At 52.6% G+C, this 23,647-nt stretch overlaps 2 protein-coding genes across 2 annotated transcripts; one reads left to right on the top strand and one right to left on the bottom strand.

Annotated features, from left to right (window-relative positions):
- Positions 1–8,246: 8,246 nt before the first annotated feature.
- LOC309889450 (retinal homeobox protein Rx2) lies at positions 8,247–10,014 on the top strand (the record flags this gene model as incomplete). The annotated part of the gene is made up of 3 exons (XM_082782303.1): positions 8,247–8,523; positions 8,627–8,853; positions 9,562–10,014. The coding sequence occupies 3 exons, from the start codon at positions 8,247–8,249 to the stop codon at positions 10,012–10,014; spliced, it is 957 nt and encodes a 318-aa protein (XP_082638429.1).
- Positions 10,015–18,633: 8,619 nt separating this feature from the next.
- Positions 18,634–23,035, bottom strand: LOC309889529 (gastrin-releasing peptide-like). Its single transcript, XM_082782376.1, has 3 exons — positions 22,754–23,035; positions 21,596–21,846; positions 18,634–18,717 (listed from the first exon to the last, which is right to left on the bottom strand). Exons 1-3 carry the CDS (start codon positions 22,899–22,901, stop codon positions 18,664–18,666), a joined length of 453 nt encoding a protein of 150 aa, XP_082638502.1. The 5' UTR covers positions 22,902–23,035; the 3' UTR covers positions 18,634–18,663.
- Between the last annotated feature and the right edge of the window lie 612 nt (positions 23,036–23,647).

Raw genomic sequence — 23,647 nt, forward strand, 5'->3', positions numbered from 1 at the left:
AAGAGGCACTGCTATCCCAGGGCTGTGAATTCAACCTTGTCTCATGGGAGTGGGGGGTGAGGGCAGGCAGAAGAATGCACTTAGCTCTATAGCAGTAAATGTAAATATAAAAGAGAGGGAGAGAGACTTTAAAACCTCCAGGGGGTCAAAAAATTAAGTGCTGTGACTCGCTTAGTGCAAAGTTAGAAATGATCCTAATTTTTTAACATGACATTTTTCCATGGGAAAAAGATGGCTTAAAAAAAATAATAATAATAAAAATTGGGGGAAAGATGTGCCTTTTTCCATTTTTTCAAACTGATCAAAATGCTACTAAATGTGTATTTTGTAATTAAAATTGTGCTTCTGTTGCATAACATATAGGTAATCACTCATTTAATACTGCTTTCAGAAGGAAATATATATATATATGTAATAAAATGTCTTTTTCAAACATTTTGAAAGAAAACCAATATTCAAATGTTGATGTTTTTTGCAAAACTTTTTTTTTTTTTAAAAAAAAAAGGTTTTGAACACCTCTGTACTACATATAAAAAAGCATAAAATGCTACAGCTTGGGACAATAATGTCATTGTACATAGGAATGAGTGGGGCTTTGCAGGAAACCAAGGCTTGGTAGCTATCAGTGAACCACGAACCACAAGCAATGCAGACTCTTCCAGGCTGCTCCAGTGTCGCATCCTGCCGGTCTTCAAATGCAGCTCAAATCTAAGCTGTCAGCACTGCCCCTCTGCTTGGCTTCTGTGTGAGCCAAATTCTGGGGCTTGGAATACCAGCATGTAACTTGTATAGTTCACTGCATTTACTCTAGAAGTTAGCTCCAGGCAGAGGTAAACATAAACCTGGCCTCCCTGGCAGACTATGCCCAGGCAGTGCACCCAAACCATGAGAAAAAGTGTGTCTTTCACTGGTGTTGAATGACTGAGTCCACAGGACAAGCCAGACCCATTTCAACAGCCTTAGGTTCAGGACCAAGCAAAATTTTTTTTTATTGTTATTTTTTTTTCCTGTGGAGAAGCTAAGCGGGTGCTGACCCGACAGCTCCCACTCCCCAGCAAGGGGGACTGATGCTGGGTAACAGCTAGAGCAGCCCAGCCCCATATGAGCACCCAGCTGGCTGCCTGTGCCACTGGCCCGGAGACCCGAGCAACCTGGGCCAGCACAGGACACCTCTCTGGCCCTGTGGGGCAGAGCCCTGTGCTTAAGGCAGATGTGAACATCGACCTGTCTCTGCACTTGCACCGCAATGAGTTACCACGCATGCTAATCCATACAGGGGCCATACTGCTCTAACACATGGCTGATGCATACCATGCTGCTCATGAGGAGCCCAAATATTCTGTGAAATGAAGTACTTTGTAAGTTTTACAAGAGATAGTCTGTGAATGAAATATGCAGGTGATTGTGTGTAGCAACTTCCTACAGGTTTATAAGTCTCTCTCTTTCTCTGTCTCCACCCAAACAAGTAAAAATATTCATTCAAAATGAATAAATGCACTAAATATGATTTGTCTCCTTTCTTTCTCTTTCCTTCCCTCCTTGCTTCCCTTTTTTCCTCTCTCCTCTTCTCTCCTCTCCCCTCCCCTCTCTCTTCTCTTCTCCAAAGCACAGAAGATTGGTCTACAAAGCACAGAGTGTGCTCCAGATGTGCAATTCACCCTGTTCTGAATTCCCTTTGCCAGTGCTGGGTCATGTCCTTCACCACCTGTGGTGGCTCTGCCAAGCCCTGGGAAATTAGAGTTTTGTGGAGAAAAATTGGGTGGTCCTATGGATTGACTTTGCGGAAGGCCCCACCACCAACAGGGAGGATCTTCCAAGGGATGCAGAAGACAGCTGGGTCTCCTCAGACTTAAGTACAGGAAGAACACCTGCCTCTTTATCTGGCAGCTTAAGTCCCCCCATTGTGGCAGCCCAGAGCAGCTTGCCACATGCACTTGGACAGCACCTCTCCTTGCAGAGTGGGACAACAGTCACCCACAGCTGCATGGCGGCAGTGCCGAGGGGCAAACAGACACAGAACCTGCCACGTGCCTTGCCTGCTTGGCCGTCTGGATTCTCCGGTGAATCCAGGCAGCACCTGCAGGCTGCCCTTGTGCCTCCACGAGGCAGAGCAAGGCTCAGCCCTGGCTGGAGAGTCCCTGCCCTGCCAGCTGTGCACCGTGCTTGGTCCCATCCTGCTGGGAGCTGGTGGAGCTGGGAGATGGCCATGATGCCAGAGCTGCCAGTGGAGAGGCGGGCATAGGTGGCAGATGCTGGCCCATGGGACACCTCTGTGCAGGAGGGTTCTTGGCTGCTTGCAATCTTCTTGAGAAAGCTTGGCAATGACTGCTCAAATCTGAGTTGCAAAGTTGTTTTAAAGCCTGTTATTAAACATTTCCCCCACCGCAGTCCCCAAGAAAACACTCTTCCCTCTGTATTTATATAAAGCTGGTAGGTGTCTCCACACTGTTCTGTTACTTTACAGGGTGAATTATTTTATCTCTAAAACACCACAGTAAACAAGTCTAAGACTTTTGACCTTTGAATTAAAATGTGCCTGGGACATCCAGAAAATCTTATTGAAAGCATCTGGTGGTTTAAAGGAGCTAATTAAGTTCGTCAGCACATATAGGATCAGCATTTTCACGGTTTAAAGGGTCAGAGAAGAAAGTACAGTCAGAATCACCAAACAAGTGATTAACGAGATTCAAAAAAAAAAAAATCAGGGTTAGCAGAGGCAAGCGGGGCTGGGAGGTAGCTGGGGGCTGGTGTGGGATGGATCAGGGACCCCGTCCATGGCAGGGGACGCTGCCTGGCCCTGGTGCTGGCCACAGCCAATCTGATCTGCTGCTGGAGCAGCCTGGGTTGCCATTGGCACCATTTTTAGTGTTGTAGATGTAAAAACTCTCAGTCCGGCATGGCCTCCGCTCCAACTGGCGTCTCCCTGGGCTGCCAGGGCTTGCGCCTGCTCCCGGGCTGGCACTGGGTGTGCCTTGGGCTGGTGGGGCCAGCGCCACTGCACCAAATTGCCCCAGCAGCTCTGTGTGGGTCAGCATGATGGCCAGGGCCTGGCCGCAAATCTGCCCTGCTGGCTGACCCTGGGCAGCACCGTGCAGCTCACCCCTCTGGCACCAGCTGTCCCCATCCTCCCACAGCAGCTGCAGAACTATGGGGTAAAAGCTGTCCTGGCTCCCACAATTGTTTGGGGATTCAGGAAGCTGCCCCGGGCGCTGTCTGGAGGAGCCATGTGCTTATTTTAGAAGGCAGGAGTGGTGGTGGCAGGCAGCAGAAGTGGTGCTGAGGCCCTGCTGGGCTGCAGGCAGGATGGAGGGGCTGACAGTGCCCAACCATGACAGCCAGCACCCCAGGACCACCACTGCCAGGCGGCACCTCCACCACAGAAAGCTCCCAGTGACCCGTGGGCAAGGGCAGCAGGCTTGGGGTGAAACCAGCGGACCCCAGAGACGGCAGGGCCTGCACCACTCCCAGCTGCCCCCATCCCCAAGCAGCCAGTGTGGCCTCTGGAGTGCAGGGATCCCTCAGAGCTGGGCACTGCCATCAGCCTCAGGGGTGCAGCATTTCTCAGGGGTGAAGCATTCGCAGGGCCTCAGCACTGAGGCCTCCCCACAGCTCATTAGGCTTAGCCCTGGGGACGATTCACGGGGAGCCTGGAGCACAGAGGGCAGGCAAGCAGCATGCTGACACCAATTTGACTCAATTAATATAAATACATGTATATAAATACATCAGTGTGTCTAAACACACCTATCTACATAAATACCTGAAGAGATGATGCGATGAAAAAGCAGGCTTCTGTCAGTGCTGCCCATGTCCAGGCGCAGCGGCAGCCCTGTAGCGGAGCCCCAGCGGCTCCCCCTGCCCGCCAGGCCGCACTCCTGTGCCGGGCGGTGCCGCGGCCCAGAGAGGGGCTGGGGGCTGCTCGGGGAGGTCTCCAGCAGCTGCCGGGCCGTGAGGCTGGGCACCCTGCTCGGGGGGCTGCTGGGCTGGGGGGACCAGGAGCTGCCTGCCCACCCCAACCGGTCTGTGAGTCTGGGATTTTGATTCTGTGAACTCGTAAGGACAATAAAGTAAGGTATTCCTCCAAGGTCTTTCACTAAATAATCTTTCTCCTAAGGCTGCTGGAACCTAAAGAGTTAGATACTGCATGTGCGTGCTTGTCTGTGTGTGCATGTGTATGTGTGTTTTGTGCATGTGTGTGCAAATCCACGTGTATATATGTGCATGCACCTGTGCGCATGTGTGCATATGAGTACATGGCTGTATGTGCACGTGTGTGTGTGAGCTGCACGGAAGAGGAGCAGATTAAAGGCGTTAGGTCACATGGGAGCTACTGCTGGACCTGCCCTACCTGGGATTTGGGTTCTTACAGTTAATAGGATCGCTGGAGCTCAAGGCCGTCATCCCATCAAGATAAATGTCTCTGGTGCCCACTTTTAAGCAATCCGAATTCAATTAGGCTAATTGGAAAACAAGTAAAGAAGGATTTCATTAATATAGCCTTACAGCATGAACCTCCACTCCCCCGCCCTGGAGGGATGTTCAAGCATGGCAAACCCAAAGCCTGAGCCCTTGCACCAGACCCGTGCCACTTACCGTCCTGACGTGGCCACCCCCACTCCTGCCGCAGCCATGGCTGCTCCTGTGCCCACCACCGAGGCAAGCACTGGCAGCAGCTCACTCCAGCCAGTGCTCCCTAGGGTTTCTGTCCTGGTGGGGAAAAAAAAAAAAAGAAAAAAAGGAAAAAAAAAAAAAAAAAAAAAAGCTTTCCTAGAGATGGAGGAGAAAAATCCCACCAGAAAGGAATCAGGAGGTGACTGTCAAGGTACAAGTGCTGAAGTGATGGGGAGGCAGCAGCTTTCTCATACATCATGCTTTCAAAGAGATTCTTGAACTGCAAACTTCTGCAGAGAGAGAAGCAAAGTCAGTTTTTATAGCTTTTAACAATCTGTGATGTGATTCAGAGCATGCAAACTGCAGCAGGGTACAGGTTCCTGCTGGATGAATATTCCCCCTACATTGTCGATTTGCTGTCTGACCTTGAAAGTCCTGTTCATCTCTCAGGGTGGCAGTCCCTGCTGAACATCACTGGTCTGGAGAATGATTTCTCACCTGCAGACTGACTTCAGCTTCAGATGTCTTCTCTACAAGGTAGTAAATTATTTTGGCTTGACATAAAGACAAGAGAAAAGGAAACACGAATCTGGGGCATTTTATGGTGCCAATTTCACTGTGCAAAGCCCCATCCAGTACACTTCTCTTAACAGCATCAACAAGTTCAAAACTATTCCCATTTAGTCTTCATTATGCATAAACCAGAAGTAGGCATTGGGGACAGCTGCACTTTAGAGATTCTCCATCTCAAGAATTCTTGTTAGCTTCCAAACATAATTTCAGCAATAACTGTTGCAATAATGCATTGAAACTAATATTAATAAATTAAAAAGGTGGTGGATCAGGGGCCGCCTTTGGATAGACAAGTAATAAATCGCACCTACTTGATTACCTAATGAATATTCTCAGATCTGATTGCCCTGTACATTTCCAAAGAGCAATGGTCTTTGTGAAGCTGTGACGTACCATCAATTTTTTTAGGCTTCGTACCTATGAGACATATCCCAGGAGACTGTGACAACAGAGATTCAGCTAGCAGCCAGTGCATTAGACCCTAAAGGAAATGTTCAGATGCCCCCCTTTCATTCACCACCCTAAACTCTCTCTGTTAGTCTCTGACTATTAGAGGAACCATCAGAGTTTCTGAGGAACCATCAGAGTTTCTGTGCTGCAGTCAGAACCTCCCTCCTCAGTGCCATCTGATGCTTCATGTGTGTGTGTCAGGGCACTGAAGTCAGCATGTATAAAGCAGGGCAAGAGAGAAAAGGCAGCTCCAGAGCTGGAAGAGACAGAGCTGGTCTCTGCTCTAATACATTTTTTTCCATATTTTTACATGTTTTGACCCAGGGAGTCGCTGCTTCCTTCAGCAACTCCACTCCTCTGCAAAAACAATGACAAAAACGGCTCTAGACTTTCTGTACGCCTGTAATGATCTACTGCTGAGGAGGGAGGAGACTGCTCTACTGGGGAGGAAGGTCTCTCATGTACGGTGTGCAATGTGCACCCTGCTTTGGGGTGGAAGTCTTCTGCTGTATGTCACATTGGAAGTAATAGCAAAAATTCTGAGTCTTGTTCCTGTATTTGCCAATTCTGACAGGAACCTGAAAAGCTGCATTTGTGCCACGATCCAATACCCTTAGTGGCTCTTAACTGCCAGGCCAGGGTCTGACTGAAAAGCTTATGCTGCTTCATCTCACCTTGCTTTTTTTTTTTTTTTTTTGTGTGTGTGTGTTTGTGTGCTACAACAAGCAAAAAGGATTCCCAAGTGTGCCCAGGGTTTCTGGAGGAACAGGCATGTTTAGTGCTGGTTGTGAGTGCCATAAAAACCCAGCTCCAAATTAGAAGAAATTAGGGACATTGCACAGTTCATTCATCTTCGCTAATGGAGTTCTTGGGAAATACACATGTAGATTAAAGGAACACAATGGCCCCTGGCTGATTGCTTTGAGTACCCTCCAATGCCCCTACAATGGTATTGACTTGCTTTTTATATCGTGCACAAAAGCCACACTAACCTTTTTTTGTCTCTTCTGTTGGCCTCTTCCCTCTTTGCCAATGGATGGCTGAGCTTCCTCCCACCCCCCCTCTCACTCTCCCTGGAAGCAGCCAGTGAGGGCAGACCTCACCTGGAACGATTAGGAAAAGCTGCTGAGCTACAAGAAATTGACTTTGGGACATCAGACCATAAACCTTAAAAAGGTGTGGGCGAGGGCTGAAGCAAACGCTGCCAATCGGGAGGAAGACACAAAGATGGAGTGAAGATATCCTGAGGGAAGAAGCCATACCTTTCAGTAGCACGTGTATCTGGAAGAAGCAGTACCAATGTTTTTCATTCACATACACCCTCCTCAGGCTCGAAATGGAAGCATCTTTGAAGCTAAATGCAGGCTGAAAACCACTTTGACGCTTTTGTGTTTGTCACTTTAGCTGGGACAAAAGATGGTTGGTACCTCAAAGAAATGGGCAGGTGCTAGCAGGAAAAAGTGATAAAGAGAAGGAAAGAGAAAGGCAGGGAAAATAATAATGCAGAAAGAAGTAAGTTGGAGGCGGGAGACACGATGCTGTTCCCCAGTTAGGACTGCGTTGAGCTCATGTCCTCCACCAAGCCCGGTGCAAAGCAGGGTGTGGGATCAGCTCTCCACCTCACCTTCAAAAGCAAACTGTAGATGTCCCATGCACCCTGTCCTGCCTTCTAGCCTCCAGCCCCACTCCCTCAGCAGGGGACTGGGCTGCCGAATTGGCTCTGCTCACATGGCCTGTCGTCCTCTGTCCTCTCGGGAGTGATACCAACAACTTGAGCCCAGTCACCACCACCCCCGCCCCGATACCTCCGGAGCTCATCCTCCCAAAAAGCCCACGTGCGTTTTCACCCGGGCAGTAAACGTGACTTGGAAGGCTGCCGAACCCAGGGCAAGTACCCCGTCGGGGGACCACAGCAGCAGCTTTTACCCCCGGGGCTTTTCACCCTCTGCATTTAGCCGCGGGACAGTGCCACGGCCCCCTCGCGCCTCTCGTCCGAGATGAACACCGCCTCCGCGGCCGAGGCGCCCTCCAAAGGCGCGGGACAGGCGTGGGCTGGAGCTGCCGGGGCGAGGAGCGTGTGCGCGGGGGTGCTCCGGGAGCCTCTGCCCCGGGCCCGTCCTCCGCGCTACCGCCAAGCGGCCCCCGCGCCCCGGGCCCCGCCGTGCCGGGTCGCTCCCCCCCGCCTGTCCCACGACGGCTTCCGACGGCGCTCGGCCGGCCGCGGGGCTGCGGCGGCGGCGGGGCCCGGCGGGGCGCCCGGCCAGGGCCGGCCCCGGCGGCAGCGGGGGGCCGCCCAGCCCCGCCTCGGGTGGCGTCGCCCGGTGCCGTCCGGGGCCGGCGGGGCGGGGAGAGGCGGGGGCGGCGGCGGCGCCGGGGGGGCCGGAGGGGCGGGGGGCCAGCGGGCGGCGGCGGCGGGGCCCCGGGGATGCCCTGCCCCCCCGCCAGGCCGCAGCGGCGCGGGGCCTCGCCTTCCCTCCGGCCCGCCGCCCCCCGGCACTCCTCCCCCGCCCCAAGGAGGCCAGCCCGCCGGGCGGCGCCGTGCCAGAGCTGCCCGCGCCGCCCCGGGGCCGGGCGGGAGCGCCGCCGCGCCGGGACCCCGGGCCGGCCGCCCCATGCACCCGCCCGGCGCCCCGCTCGCCATGGCCGAGGGCGCCTTCTCGCTGTCGGCTCCGGCGGCGCGCAGCCCCGGGGGGAACCCGTCGAGGCTGCACAGCATCGAGGCCATCCTGGGCTTCAGCAAGGAGGACGGCCTCCTCGGCCCCTTCCCGCCCGACGGCGGCGCCGGCAGCGCCAAGGAGGCGGACAAGCGGGGTCCCCGGCACGGCCTCCCCAAGATGCCCGGGGAGCCGCCGCCGGCCGAGCGCCAGGGCCGCGCCGAGCGCTTCCAAGGTGAGCGCGGCGGGCGAGGGGCGCCGGGTCCCGGGCGGGCGGGCGGCTCTCCCCGCGCCCCGGGCGGCCGCGCTGCCGCTGACTCGCCTCTCTCCCCCCGCAGAGCCGTACTGCCCCGGCAGCGCCAGCCCCGAGCTGCCCGCCGGCGGCGGCGAGGGGAAGCCGTCGGACGAGGAGCAGCCCAAGAAGAAGCACCGGCGGAACCGCACCACCTTCACCACCTACCAGCTCCACGAGCTGGAGCGCGCCTTCGAGAAGTCCCACTACCCCGACGTGTACAGCCGCGAGGAGCTGGCCATGAAGGTCAACCTGCCCGAGGTCCGCGTGCAGGTAACGCCCGCGCCCGCACGGACGGCCCCGGCCCCGGCCCCGGCCCCGGCCCCGGCCCCGGCCCCGGGAGTGCTGGTGCAGCACGGCCCGGCCGGGCTCGGCGCAGCCGCGCGTTGCCGGCGCCGGCAGCCCCCGGCCCGGCTCGGCCCGGCCCCTCACTCGTGGCAGCGGGAGGCGCTCAGCCCCGCCGCGCCGACGGCCTCGCTGCTCCGGTGCCGCTGCCGGAGCCCCGGCCGGCGCCCGGCCGAGCGGCACCGCGGGGCGCGGGGCTGCGCCGCAGCTCCGGGCTCGTCTCCGGCCGGCCCCGCTCGCACGGCCCCGACGCGGCAGGCACAGACCGGCGGAGCCCGGGGCCGTTTCGCGTTTGGCCGCCGCCGGTTAAGCGGCGTGTCCCGCTCCGGGGCACCGGGGCGGCAGAGCCGGGCGGTGGAGCCGGGAGCGGCGCGGCCCCAAGGTGGCTCCGCACAGCCCGTGCCCGGCCAGCGGCAGGGTGTCTCCAGAGGGCCCTCACCACGCTTCTTCCCCAAGCCCACGGGGAAGCACCTCCAAGTCTGCTCCTGCCTCGGTGCCTTCTCCTGCCCTGCCCTGCTCTATTCCCTCTGCTCCATCTCATGTTTCCCTCTGTGCCCGGGGAAGCCTTTGCCTTCCGTGGCAGTGGCAGCGCTGTCCGGGGGCAGCGGTGCCTGGCTAACACGGCTGTGCTTGCAGGTGTGGTTTCAGAACAGACGGGCCAAGTGGCGGCGGCAGGAGAAGCTGGAGGTGACCTCTATGAAGCTTCAGGACTCACCTATACTCTCCTTCAACCGCTCACCGCAGGCGACCCCCATGGGCCCCCTCAGCAGCAGCCTGCCCCTGGAAACGTGGCTCAGCCCGCCTGTGCCCAGCGGCACGGCCCTGCAGAGCCTGCCTGGCTTTGTGGCCTCTCCGCAGAGCCTGCCTGGCAGCTACACGCCACCGCCCTTCCTGAACTCTCCGGCCGTGACCCACGCGCTGCAGCCCCTGGGGGCAATGGGGCCACCGCCGCCTTACCAGTGCGGGGCCACCTTTGTGGACAAGTTCCCCTTGGACGAGGCGGACCCACGCAACACCAGCATTGCTGCCTTGCGGATGAAGGCCAAGGAGCACATCCAGTCCATCGGCAAACCCTGGCAGACGATCTGAGCTTCTTCTTCCAGCACCTGGGACAAAAGCACTGGGAAGGCTGGTACCGGGATGCCCAAGGGATGCCCTTGACCCACTCTGACTCCCCTGGACAAGGACCTGACAACAGAGGGCTGTCCCTCACACCAGCTTTTTCCCCATGCCCTGGCTTGCTTTGTATTTTGTGGTCTTTTTAATCTCCTTTTCCACATGCCCTGCGGAGTTAGGGGTCAGATCATAGCTTAGGAAAAAAATCTCTTTCGTTCTCCCTTCTTGGCTGGATGCTTTAGTTGCAATAAAAGCTGAAGTAGGGCGAAGAGCGGCGTAGGGTGGCTGGGAACCAAGGCCTGTGTGATCTGGGGAGGGTTTTCTGTTTGCACCATTAAATGCCACAACTGGTGTGAAGCCTGTGCGTTGTGTGTCTGCACAAGGGGGCTGCCCAGGCCAGGTCCTTCGCTGCCTCTGGCGTGTGGTGGGGAGCCGCAGGCCTGGCCGTGGCCCTTTCCCTCCTTGCAGCCTAGCCTTGCTGGGGGTCTCATGCTTCCCCCTGCCCCTGGCTGTGGTGGCTCCCTTCAGTCACTGCCGGGGGCTCTTGATGGGGCCAGAGGTGTGGTCCCATGGCGGGCGCACACCCAGCCAGTGGCTCCATGCTCTGCAAAGAGTGGCCGGGGCCCCACCAGGGCCCAGCTGCAGCGTTCCCACACCCAGCAGGACAGCCCGGGGGCCGGATGGGATTTGCTGCCCCCATCCTGGGCTGCCGGCCCACGCCACCACCTCGGAGAAGGGTCCGGTAGGTCCTGCAGGCTCCTGGCTCCTCAGCCCAGCCGCTGCGTGGGGGCTGACTGGGGCAGCTGGCCTGGCAAGGCTGGGGTGCTGGCAAGGCACTGGGCCGCGCTCACCCCACACTGCACAGCACCCTTCCCGAGTTGCCTAAACTAAATCTGCGGCATCTTTATTTTCCATTATCTCCGTTACTGCCCGTAATGGGGCTGAGAAGCTGTAATGAAACACCCCTTCTCCTCCACTGGGCACGGGGCGCTCTGCACACTCTGGAGGTTGTGGCAATTAACGTTTCTCATTAGGGAAGGGAGAAGGATGCACAAGCGTCCTCATTGTGTCCTGGGGATGATTCAATGCAGACTGGGAGACCTCTCCTTTCACCATTTCCCACTCGTTGTGGCCAGACAAAGGCTGGCTTCTAATTATATTTTCACAATCTGTGCGTATCTTTAAGAGTCCTGTCAGAAACAAGTATGTCAGCTTTGTTCAGCTTCACTTCAGGGAGCTTTTTAACCTCAGACAGCAGTTTCTAAACATCCCTTCACAGCCTCCTCCACAGCAGCCCCATCCGTTGTCTGGAGAGCTCCTTTTGCAGATAATAATGAGAATCCCTTTATTTTGAAAACGCCTTTCCCTCTCTCTTTGGCCTCTGTGCGCATCCAGCCTGCCTCTTTGTATCAGGCCCCATGCTGTGTCCGGGCTTCCCTTCCCCAGCCGTGCTGGCCTGGGGGGCATGTAGGTGTGCCCCGCTGCCCCTTTTACAGGTGAGCTTTGTATTGCTGAGGATGCCCAGAATACGGGGCTTGCAGTAAGGCACATCTCCTCCGGTGGCTGTGAGGGAGAGATGTCTCCTCGTGTTTGTGATGTGCCTGCACACCTGGGCTGCGTCAAAAGAAGACACGCATTAACAGATGTCTACACAGGCTGCACACACCCTGGTACCCCAGGGACAGGAACAGTCCCGCTTGGTGTTACTCGGCTTAAAACCCTCCTGCACATGAATGCACTTAATTGTCACCCAAAACCTGTTTCCCGTGCTTCTTGCTCACGATTAGCAAGCAAAACCCCGAGATCTCAGTGGTGTTCTCCCCCATTTTGCTGCTATTACCCTCCCTCCCTGTTGCCCCCTATTCTCCTATGTCCTGCAAAGCCACGTGAAAGACCCCCTAACTTTCTGTTCAGCACCGGAATCAGCATTGACACTCAGTAACTTAGAGTCAAGCACTAATAACAGACAGCGACAGGACAGCAAAGTGAAGACACCTGTTCACTTTTATCAAGCTCTTGATCCAAAATCTGCAAGCAAAAAATGGTAATTATGTCAAGCTGTGTCAATTGTTCTTTTACTTGGATATTAAGCAGGTCTTTTTTATATTTTGTAAATGTGAACCCTGCAATGGATTATCTACACACAAAGATCAGTTGTGTGCTTCAAGGAAAGTGACAAGTTTATTGCTAAAAAGAAACATTCTAATCTGCTAAACATGAGTGGTCACAGAGAGGTAAATATTTTTAAAACCAATAAAGGGACAGAACTTGCATCTCTCTCTTCTACCTTGTCTGGTTTCCTGTATTCCTACACTTTCTTTCAAATTGTCCCATTCCATTTTAAAAGCTCATTTGTTCAGTTTGTTGTAAATATCTTCTCCTCCTTAATTGGGTGCTGAGTCTAATAATCCTGCCTCGGCTTGTTAACTGTACAATGGCAGTCAGAGTTAATGACCCATTAGTGATTAATTCCTTAACCAGCATCTAATTGCTCACTGTAAAACCTTTTCTTAAAAGTGGATTAAATCATCTAGATCCTTAACCACTTCTTTACTCTAACTTTGCTAAGACTCTTAGCCTGGCTGTTTCTGAGTGATCTATTTATTCTTTTGCTTAAATTGTATTAACAAGCTAGTATTGTTAGTGTCTATATTAAACTTCTTTGCAACATCTGAAGTTCTAAGGAAAAAATACACCAATAAAAGATAGCAAGTGAAAATATTAAGAAATCTACGCCCTTGCAATGGAGACAATTTCAGACAGAAAAGGTTGTTATGCTAACCATGGCATTTGAGAGAAGTGGACTTGTAGGACAGGGTGGCCAGGACATGGGAACAGGTACTTGAGGTTATTGGATAGTAACTTGAGGTTACTGGTAGGGTAACCGCTCATGGCAGTGTGTAGGCTTTGGTGGGTGAAGCTGTAAACACTCAGAGTTTTCAGAAGTGTGGCCTGGTCTTCACTCAGTGTCCTGGTTACGGGGCATTTGGCAGGGGCTGCCCCGGGAGACTCCTGGGAGGGATCGGTACATGCGGGACAAATCCTTGCCACCATTCCACACACACAGATGTGCACAGATGCTCTCCTGGGGGTACCGCATCTCCTTGCTCAGGGGATGTGATGAGCTGGGAGAGGCAAACCTTGCTGGGACTGGGAAGCAAGACAGTGTATGTCTGCTACCGGTCAAAAGGGAATTACTCATAGTTAAATTGGCCATGGGGAAGGCAGCCAGTATCAGTAGCTGAGGAGCTCTTTCCCCTTTCCTTCCACATTGCATTTTAATTGAATGAACAGGCTGAGCTAGGACCCTAGCTATGTTTGGAAAGCATTCCAATACATTTCCAGGTAAATCCCACACGACCTGTCTGAGCTTCATGTTTTTTACCTGGGGAGAGGATGGATAGATATACATTTATTCATATTATGCAGATCATGATATCACTCACTGTGCATTTGGCTTCAGAATTTTGGAAAAGTAAAATTGAATCACCATCTCTGCATCTGCTTCACCTGTAGCAATCTCTCCACTTGCAAATGAGGTTAATCCTGGGTGATTTCTCATTAAGATATGAAATGTGGAGAGGCGGACAGCTTTTCCTGAGAAGTCTTTCCATCAGGCTTGTCTGCTTTTACCCAGACAGAAATCCCAGGCTTAATATAGAGAAGTGCTCTGTAAAGTTTTGTACAGGTCAATAGCATGAGCTATGCAGGAGAGAAGACAATTCTCATCAAGAGCTTTGAAGATCTCTGAATTAGTAGTTACAAATAAAATGTCATCATGAAACTTGGTCTCAATGCCACCATTTCTCAGCAGAAAGTATATTCTAATCTCTTTTCTTTCACAACCCTGCTCAAAATCCTGTCAGTATTCAAGAAAACTCACAAAGAATCCTGACCTATTTGAGTAGAATTCTGACCCACAGTTTGGCTCAGCTGCTTTCCAGTGAAGCAAGACTGGCTCTCTCAGTCCCTGATGGATGGTGTCAGGAGATGTGGCCATGTAGGTTGGCACTCATTAGTACACCCTGCTGTCACCCCTCTACAGCAGCGAGCTGGCCATGGTGTCTGCTCTACAACCATGACAGGTCACAGCCCCAGAGATGAAAGCACACAGAGCTCAGTCACAGTTCAAATTTCTTTTCTGGGCTGTGGGAGTCTGGGGCAATTTTGTTCCCTTCCTCTGCTGAGGACTTGTTAGTGTCTGCAGGTGAGATGGAGACCTGAAGGTTCTTCTTTCCAGCTGCCTCAGCTACATCTGGCAGGGGTTGCAAGTAAGAACGTTCAGGTACCTCCTATTGGGACATAATGTGAAATCCAGCTCCAACAGGCATTAATTCAAGGGTTTTTCCTTCATCTACGGTGTTCTTGGGCCAGACATTCAAATTCTTTCTTCCATGCAGTCAGCATTGTCCTGTGTCATTGATGCCATGGGATATAAACTTGAAACTTTATTGACTTCCTTCATTATAGTTTGTCAGCCACTGAGTACCCATTTATAAAATCCCGTCATGGGAGCAAATGATGGAATAAATCAAACAAAAGAGAGCAGAATAAAAAGCAAGGAAGGAGATACTGATTAGGACATTATCACCCTGACAACATTACCAACTTTTCTGGCACAGTGAATATTGTGTCTCCTCTCTCCTAGCATCTCCATGTCCTGCCAATGGATGATGTGAAAATTGGCTGACATGTGGCTGTCATCTCTTTGGCATATGAAATTTCTGCCCCACTAAGAACCATGAAATAAGCTCTGGTCTTGTACAGAAAAGAAGTTAAAGTCAGCTGGGCAAGACTTTCAAGAAAGAGTTTAACTGTAGGCAGTAGGAATTTGGATGGCAAGAACTGAAGCTTTGGCAACTGATACTCAAAGAAGGGAGTGTTGGGGTAAACAAAGAGGATGGTGTTCCAGTTGCTGACCATCTCAGGTAGGTCAGATGTCTCTCTATTGAATCCTTCTCAGAGAGGGGGCAGCTGCAAGGAGTAAGACAGAACACTGGACAAACCCAGAATACCAAGGAGGGGATGCTAGTTTTAAGCCGTGTTTTTAAATAAATGGCTCCTCAGAAAGTTTGGCCCACCAGCAGCCCTCTCCTGCTCAAATGCCACTGCTGGCTGCAGAATAGCTCAAACACAGCATGGCTTGTATGGCAGGCAAATCTGCAGATGATTATGCAGATGCCATAAACTAGTGTTTATGGTGAACCCATCATAAACATGCTGATCCCCTACCCCCTCCCTGCAAGATCCTGCCATATACTTTCTAGTTTATTAGATGCTGCCTCTGTGGAACAGGAGAGTGCCATTTAACACGCAGAGAAACTGTGTCTCAGAGACACATGACTTACCCAGTCATCAGACAGGGATGGTACGACTGAGTTACCTATGCATATGCTTTTAGTGACATTTGGGACCCCTTTCGGGTAGCCTGAGCCATCCACACAGGCCTGGCACATACCACACAGGCTTTGCAAGAGAGAGAGCCCTGCTCCCTCAGACCCACAGCCAGAGGCCAAGGCTGCTGGTGGCAGCAGGTGCTGTGCTTTGGATCCCACCTGGAGTCTGTACGAAGACTGCCTGAGCCTTTGGATGGAGCTTCGGCTTTTGGGCTAGGCTTCTTCTCCTTCCTGGGTGTGCAACACACGCACGCCTTCAGTGCCTTTGGCCACATGAAAACTCAAAGCCACCTTCCCAAGTGCCCTTCTGATTTGGCTCAACCCCTTCCTCCACTCTGCCTTCACCACCGACAGGGCAGGGTGAGGGACGACTGATTCAGATGTATAAGGAAAACTTTCCAGGGATGGCATCATAGCCCTGGGGGTGCGTGGTGCTGGCTGAGCTGCAGCATGCTGAGCAAGGTCCTTCCGCCTCGTGTGGTGTGAGGGAGGGGAGGCAGGGCTGGAACGCCATGAGAGCAGAGCGATTTCGCTGAGGTGCCAATCCTACCTGCGGGCCAGGTCTCACGCTGTCTTAGGGCAGGGCGGTGATCGGCCAGAAAAAGGAGAAATGGGAAGCGGTAAGCAGGCTCGAGTGACAAACGCCCCGGGCCAGCAGGTAAGTCCACCGGGTCTCCGCCGCGGCTGTCCTAATTTGGGATGCTCGCTGAGGTGCCCGGAATTTGCCCTGGAGCCCAGGATACCTGCAGCGAAGCGCGCAGGTAACCACCGGCCGTCTACTGACCGCTCTCCCGCACGGCGAGGGGCCGGGGGCGGCCGGGGGCGCCGCGGCCCGGGGCTGCGTCCGCTGCGAGGCATCCGCTGGCCGGGGGCGCCCCCTGCCGGGACCGGGCGGAGCTGCGCCACCGGGCCCGTCCCGCCGGGCGGCCGCGGCGGTCCGTGAGGCGGGCCCGTGCTGCGGCAGGGCGGGCGCCTCGCCGATGCGCCGCGTGGTCGGCTCCCCGGTACACGGCACGGCTGGGTTCGGAGGCTCCCCCGGGTGCCCCTGGTCCCCCGGCCCAGCAGCCCCCCGAGCAGGGTGCCCAGCCCCACGGCCCGGCGGCTGCTGGAGACCTCCCCGAGGAGCCCCCAGCCCCTCTCTGGGCAGCCTGGGCCAGGGCTGCGGCACCGCCCGGCACAGGAGTGCGGCCTGGCGGGCAGGGGGAGCCGCCGGGGTCCGCTACGGCCCGCAGAAGAGTCGGGAGATGCTGTTTGCTATCACAGTCAATATCCCCAAAAGCTGTGTCGCTCAAACAGAAACTGGAGGTTCACACTAGCCTTGAACTGAGAGGGTCCTAAAGCCAAATCTTCCATCCTCTTAAGGGGGGAAATGCAATAAATGCAATTATGCCAAAGGAGGGCATACCAGTGAACGAGCAGGATATTGTATATCCCACTGCCTGGACAGAGTGCCAAACTGTGAATTGCCTTCTGTAGCCTGGTCGGCCTCAATGCTCAGCTCCCATCATGAGATCTCTCCAACCTGCACAGCTAGCTTGCGAGTGCCTGAAGTCCATTGTTGCCATCAGTCATGCATCTCAGATGCATGGTTTGTGGCTGGGCTTGCTCACAGCTGCCTGAACCTAGAGTGGGCAATGTGGAAGCCAGCTCACACCTGAGTGTCTCAGTGATGCCTTTTCCAGATCCTTCCCCAGCAGTCAGTGCACACCGGTGTACCTAAGAAGTCCCTAAACAACTGCATCAGAGATTCAGATGTGTTCAGACCACTAGCTACAAGGCTTGATGCTCCGAAAGGGATGAAGATGCCTCAGTAGTGGTACTGAAAAATGGGGCGCTCTGACATCTGGCTCTGACCTGTGCTTGCCTAACATCTTGGCCACCTTGCAGTGCCCTGCTCTGCAGGCATGCTCCTTGCAAGGTCCCGCCGGTGCAGGTCCTGTTCTCTCTTGCCTACTTTCTCCTTAACCCTCCTAACCTTTTATCCCCGAGTACACAGTGGCTCAGCCTGTGCTCTGGTGTTTAATGAACAGCAAACGCTGGTGCCCCTGCTCTTGTGGTGAGTAAACAGCTCATGGACTGTGGCACTGCTGTTTTAGGAGGCACCGTTTTCTTTCTTATTCATTCTTCTCTGACCCAGGTCTGTTACTCCTGTCATGATGAGACAGTCTATTACCAAAACTTCCAGATCCTTCTTGTAGCTGCATCACACAGGCACAGCTGTGAGCCCATGACTTGAACAAACACTCCTGCTCCACAGCGTGGGCCAAGGAAGGTAGAAACTACGCTAAAGATAGATCTTTGTCCAGATCTGCTTCTCCTGCTTTGTGCTGGGCTTCCCCCCATCCTTACGATCTGGTCTGTCAGTGCTCTCACTTGAGAGGTGGCAGCACATTATCTCCTTGTCTGGGTTTTTGATGAAGGGACTGTCCAGTTGTGTACTGAAAACTACAAGTAAGCAAGGAGCATTGCTTAGCTAAAATGTGTTGTAGCCCCACAAAAGGTGTCACTCACTTGTTCTCCTGGGAGGCAATGTTCTTCCTTTAGACTCCTGTGGAAACATGAAGGTGCTGGACCTGCTAGTCACATCTGTAGGAGTGCATGTGGGGGGGGGAACACGCTCAGCTGCCACTTCGCCTCTGAGTCAAACAAGGCAGAGCATCGCTCAGCAGACCTGCCTGCTGCCTGCCGTGGCAGTGCATCGCGTTCCCTGCACTTGGTGCAGAGCTACCTTGAGAAGGCAGTGTCAGCTCCCCCATATTGAACAAAATGACAGGCCCGGGAGCAATTCAAGAAGAGCTTCAGTGGAAAGTGAATCATTCTATTGTGTCTTTGTTACTAGCTATGACACAGCCAATTTCCATTTTATTAAATAAAAGTATAAACTCGGCCTTTTCGTTCAAACTATTTATTGCAAATGTTGAAATGTCATGTAATTTTAAACTAAGAGATGAACTGATTAGATAGACGTTGTATAATTAATTGGAAGACCCTTCCATGACAATTATGCATATCAAAGCCATTCAAGTGGGAAAATGCAACCTTTAAAATGAAGTAGAGTGTAGTCATTGCTGAAACATACAAGAATATTTGTATTTAGATATTTTACTCAAAGGAAATATTGTTTACAGAAAGAAAACCTTGTTGATTATCTGATACAATCAAGTGTTTGTGAAACATAGTCTCTTATGGAAAGTATTCCATTTCTTCAAGGTTTAGAGACCTTCTTTCAGCTTGGAGTGTTCTCTTTCGTATTCACAACTTGAAGCAAATACTCCATCATCTAATAAAGAAAGAAAAATAGTATTTATAGATGAGTCCTGACAAAAGTCACTCACTAAGTTAATAAGCCTAATACACAGGCTGCTCTGTGTATTCAAATAAAAAACAAATTCCTAATAATCTTTCCAAAACAGACCTCATTTTTCTAAGTTAGCTTAATAACCAACTGCTGAAGTACGAGGAAAGTCGTTCTCCTGAATAATTCAGTCTGCCATCTCATTTATATAATGTCTCATTAGTGATAAAAAGCCAAGTCACAGAAACAATTTAAAGATTATTTTCCAACTTACTTTTTGCACTTAGAACAGCTTGCAGAAGAGATTTCCTTTCTGTCCTTTAACTACTTGAATTGTAGTTAACGCACTGAATAAAGAGCAGGCAAAGTCTTCATTTGCTAATTTCATTTGCATTAACTGAATATAGGAAAAAGTAACTCAGGCACACCACCCTAAGCCTAATTTCCTGTTATGATCAATTCTTGGCCATTTTGGCTATGTGTGTACTATGATACTTATCCTCCATTGGTTCAGTCTGCTAGAAAGGGTTTTTTAATTATGATTATTATTTTATTGTTATTGAGAACTGTACAGCACAGTGTGAGCATCAGTGGTGAAGAATGCACTGAGTGAATGTGAGCTAATAAACAAGACCCTGAATTGAATTACCTGAAGGAAATATCTGTATTTACTGCTGCAGACTCTGACTTTGGGGGTAGTAACTTCCCACTTCAAATTTAAAGTTCAAAATTTAAACTACATCAGTTACTTTTGAAAAATTCCATGAAATAAAGCACCAAGTATATTCAACATGGAACCCCTCACATCCAGAAAAATCTACAGAATCAAAATCCAAAGGTCATTTACACTCCTCTGTCACTGCATATATGTATGTCCAAATTTCGTATGTACCAGAATTCCATTTTTTTAAATAAACATTGCCACTTTTAAAAAAGGGAACAATTACCATTAATTAAAGGTTTAGGAAATTATCACAGTCTTCTAAAATCAAAGCTTACATTTAATCTTCAGGTCTCCTGCATCAGGAAGGCAGATCTCAAGCAGATGTATATAGATATATAGTTTGATTTTTAGGTGCTGGGTTTTTGCTTTCCGAAGCCAATGGGAAAAATACCTTCCATCTTCTCTAGGCTGCATATAATCAGCTGTTTGTGTCCAACAGGCATAAAGGACAGCTTTGGCACTTCTTTCCTGATTATGCTTTACTTCAGGATAGAGACAAACTAACTTTATGCATTGGAAACAAAAGGTTCTATGGCAAAATGAGGTTCTGCCAGTTGTTCTATGTCTTAGTTACAGGAAAGACATATTTATTTTACCCCTCATTTGAGAATTCTGGAGACTTAAGGCAATAACCTCATTATTCCATGTATATGTTCAATGCCTGACCCCAAAACTCTGGATATTAATTTAGGGTAAAAGTACACATGTGAACAGAATTCAGTAAGGGCAATATCTGTCCTTTTTAAGTATGATTTATTACCAAATAGTTATAGACGTCAAAATATTTCCCTCTTTACATAATGTAATGGAATTTGTTTGTCTAATTTGATTACAAAGCTGCACACAGCAGAGCTGAGGATGCAATAAATATCTTACTTTTCAGATAGTATTAATCACAGTTATTATAAGCATCACTGTCATAAAGCCATAGCCAGAAAGAAACATATGGACACCATTCATATCAGTGGTGTAAGAGACGTAAAAGCACAACTTACTTTAATGAGTAAATCTTTATCCTTATGCAAGTCAGTGACAAGATATTCACTGACCACTGCGCTAGGATTCCAAGAGGGAGACCAAGGTGAAGTTAGCTGAGGAATATTAACTATATAATATCACTGTAGAATATGGGAAGAAAAAACTCTTCCCACTGATGTCTTTAATGGTGTGTATTATTCTTTCTATGCTGTTTCAATGTCAACCAGAAGAATCCTGCAACTCTATCACCATTTCTGAATTTCGTGCATTACAAAGAAAGGAGTTTTCTAATACATTTTGCAGTTTACTTGATAAGTCTTTTAGACTCAGATTACTTTCTGTAAAACCTCACGAATATCCTTATGAGTGAATTTCACAGGATTTTCCAAAAGAATAGGGGTGAATCTGTACTTGTACCAAATCTGTACTTGTACCAGCCTTGTTACCTCGTGAACTAGGACTCATAAGTACACTAACTTAAGCGAGGAAGAGGCTGGTCCTAGGTGCACATTAAAGCTTGTTTGTAGCCACAGATTCTTTTTGCGTGACCAGAGATGACCACAGTAGTGGTCCACATCATCAGCCAGAAAAACTGATGCCTGGGGGAAAAAGACTTTGGCGTGAGCCAAATGCAGACCGAGGAGCTGAATAAACCCTCCAGTTCAGCTGCTCCATCCCTTGGGGCTGCGGCACCTTGAAGGCAAACATGATAATGGCACCTGGAATGGCAACAGAAGGGAACAGCTGGTGTGATGTGCTTTGCACACAATGCTTTGCCTTCTCTCTGCATGCACGCCTGTTTTTCACACTAGCTCGTTTTTGCTGAGTTGATACAGAACTTGCTGTTGGTGTGGTCATCTCAGCATGAAGTGCTAGGAAATAAAAGAATATAACAACCGAGCAACTTGAAGGCAATCCGGACACTGCAATCTGTTGAACACCTGTCGAATTTATGCCCAGTAGCAAATCAGTTCATAAACAATATAATCTGTGACTGACAATTTCTAATCAAGAGTAAAATCCCACTTGACTGAATGACTAGTGCATTAGGCACATTTCTATTATTTTTCTGGACAACACAAAAGTTAGATGAAGCCAGTATGTCACTGTAACACAAAAGTTGACTTTAAGGAATGTTTTTACAGATTTTGTCTTACTTACATCTTTCCAGCTGCTATTGTCATCTGTCTCCCAGGTGTTCCTCGTATACCAGGGAAGCCCTCCTTTTGAGAAGTGAGCACTTTTATTTTCATTCCCTTCCAGCAGCCGTAACAAATATTTGGACATTTCTTCCCACTGCAGAGAGTCATCCAGCTGCTTAATATTTTCAGGTAGTGCTGAAAATGGGATCTTGTTTTCTTCTTCATAACCATAAGGAAAATCTCCAGTGCTCTTTTTCCCCATTAAATGTCCTGTAAGAACAATGACTGTAGCATGAAATTCACCCAGACAGGCATGGATTTGATAGCTCAAACATCAGCTGGAAGTTCAAATTGACCGATAGTGTGAGGGAAGGAGAGGGAAGGGGAGAGAAGAGCAGGGAAGATGTTGAAACTGAAGCACAGCTGGGACTGGAGATGTTGTCGGTGTTGTGCACAACTGGTTTCCTACATTGGCAGAAGGAATGTTTCTCCAAACTGGGCAGAGATGACCACGCATTTTGCCTGGAGCTAGGGAGAGGCACCTGGTTAGATTTGCTGGAATAAGGACTGGACGGAGAAGCTGAAAGTTTTAGACTTTCCTTGCCTTGATGTGGGATGTGGGAACTCTAATATTAAAGTCTACGCTCCAGTGCCTTTCCAGCAGCTGAACTGGATGCGTTTTTGCCATCCCATGCTTTGCTGCCATTAAAACGCAACCGTAATCGGCGCTGGGCTGCGAAGGAGACCACCGGGAGGGGCCGGCTCCGTGCTGCGCACCCCAGGGCAGCGGCTGCGCCTCGGTGCTGGGGAGCTCCGGCTCCTGCCCAGCTGCCCTCGGGCTGGCCTCTGGTTGCCGATCTGAGCACGGAGGCAGCGGGAGGCGACACGGTCACCGCGTACCCGCGCCCTCGTGCAGCGCAGCCCCGTACCGCGGAGCGCGGCACGGCGGGGCCGGCAGCACCGGGGCGGGCGCGGCCGGCGTCGCCCCTCCTGTATCGCCCGTGCGCTCGCCAAGTGCCGGCACCGGCACCCCGTGCCGGCCAGAGCCCGGCGCTCCCGGGAGCGGTGCCGACGGGACGGCCCCTGGCGGGGACGCGGAGACCGCGGAGCAGCAGGTGGACCGGAGCCCGACGGGATGGGACGAGTCGGGACGGGACGGGACGGGACGGAGACTTACCCACAGCCCAGTGGCTGCCGCGGGGGTAGATCTTGGTGAGCGCGGGGGAGCCGCCGGGCTGCAGGGGCGCCGCGCCGCCCTGCGCTGCCAGCAGCGCCAGCGCCAGCAGCGGCAGCGCGCCGGGCCGCCGCGGGCCGCCGCCGCCCATCCTGCCGCTGCCGCTGCCGCTGCCGCTGCCCCTGCCCGTGTCGGTTTCGGTGCCGGTGCCGGTGCCCGTGCCGCCGTCGAGCCGCCCTCCGCTGCGAGCCGGCCCCCGCCCGGGCTCCGGCTCCGGCTTCGGCTCCGGCTTCGGCTCCGACTCCGGCTGGGCCAAGCGCTGCCGCCGCCGCCCCCCTTTATACGGAGCCGGGACCGGGCGCGAGCGGAGCTCCCGCGCCTGACGCCTCCTCACGGGGCCGGGGCTGCGGCCGCCCCCGGCCCCCGTGCCTTCGGCCTGCCTCCGGCGGGGGCGGGGGCGGCCGCACGCAGCCCGGACCCCCCCGCTCCGGCGGGGGGAGGCGAGGGGGCGCCGCTCCCGGGGCTCTGCGGCCGCCCCGTCGGGCCGCCCTCCCCAGCCGCCGCCCCTGCACCGGCTGCCCCGGGGCCGCTCGCCCCGTCCCGGCCGCTCTCGGGGACGCCGGGGGATCCCGTACTTGCGGGGAGCGCCGGCAATTTCGCTCGTAATTTGCGAGTGTAAACCAGCAGTTGCAAGCCAGCAACTTCTGAGAAGTTTGAGATCCCCTCGGCCCCCCTCGGCCCCCTGGCGGGTGTGCTGCCCTGCGGCGGCCGCGGGCGGGCCGGGCGGGCCGGGTGCCCCGTGCCGGGAGCGCGGCGGGGCCGCGGCGGGAGCGCAGGAGCCGGGCGAGGGAGCGCGGGTGCGGGCGGCCGGGTCTGAGAGCGGGGGGGCTCTCAAGC

The sequence above is a fragment of the Aythya marila genome (genome assembly GCF_965140915.1).
Source record: "Aythya marila genome assembly, chromosome: W".
NCBI classification, from domain to species: Eukaryota; Metazoa; Chordata; class Aves; order Anseriformes; family Anatidae; genus Aythya; species Aythya marila.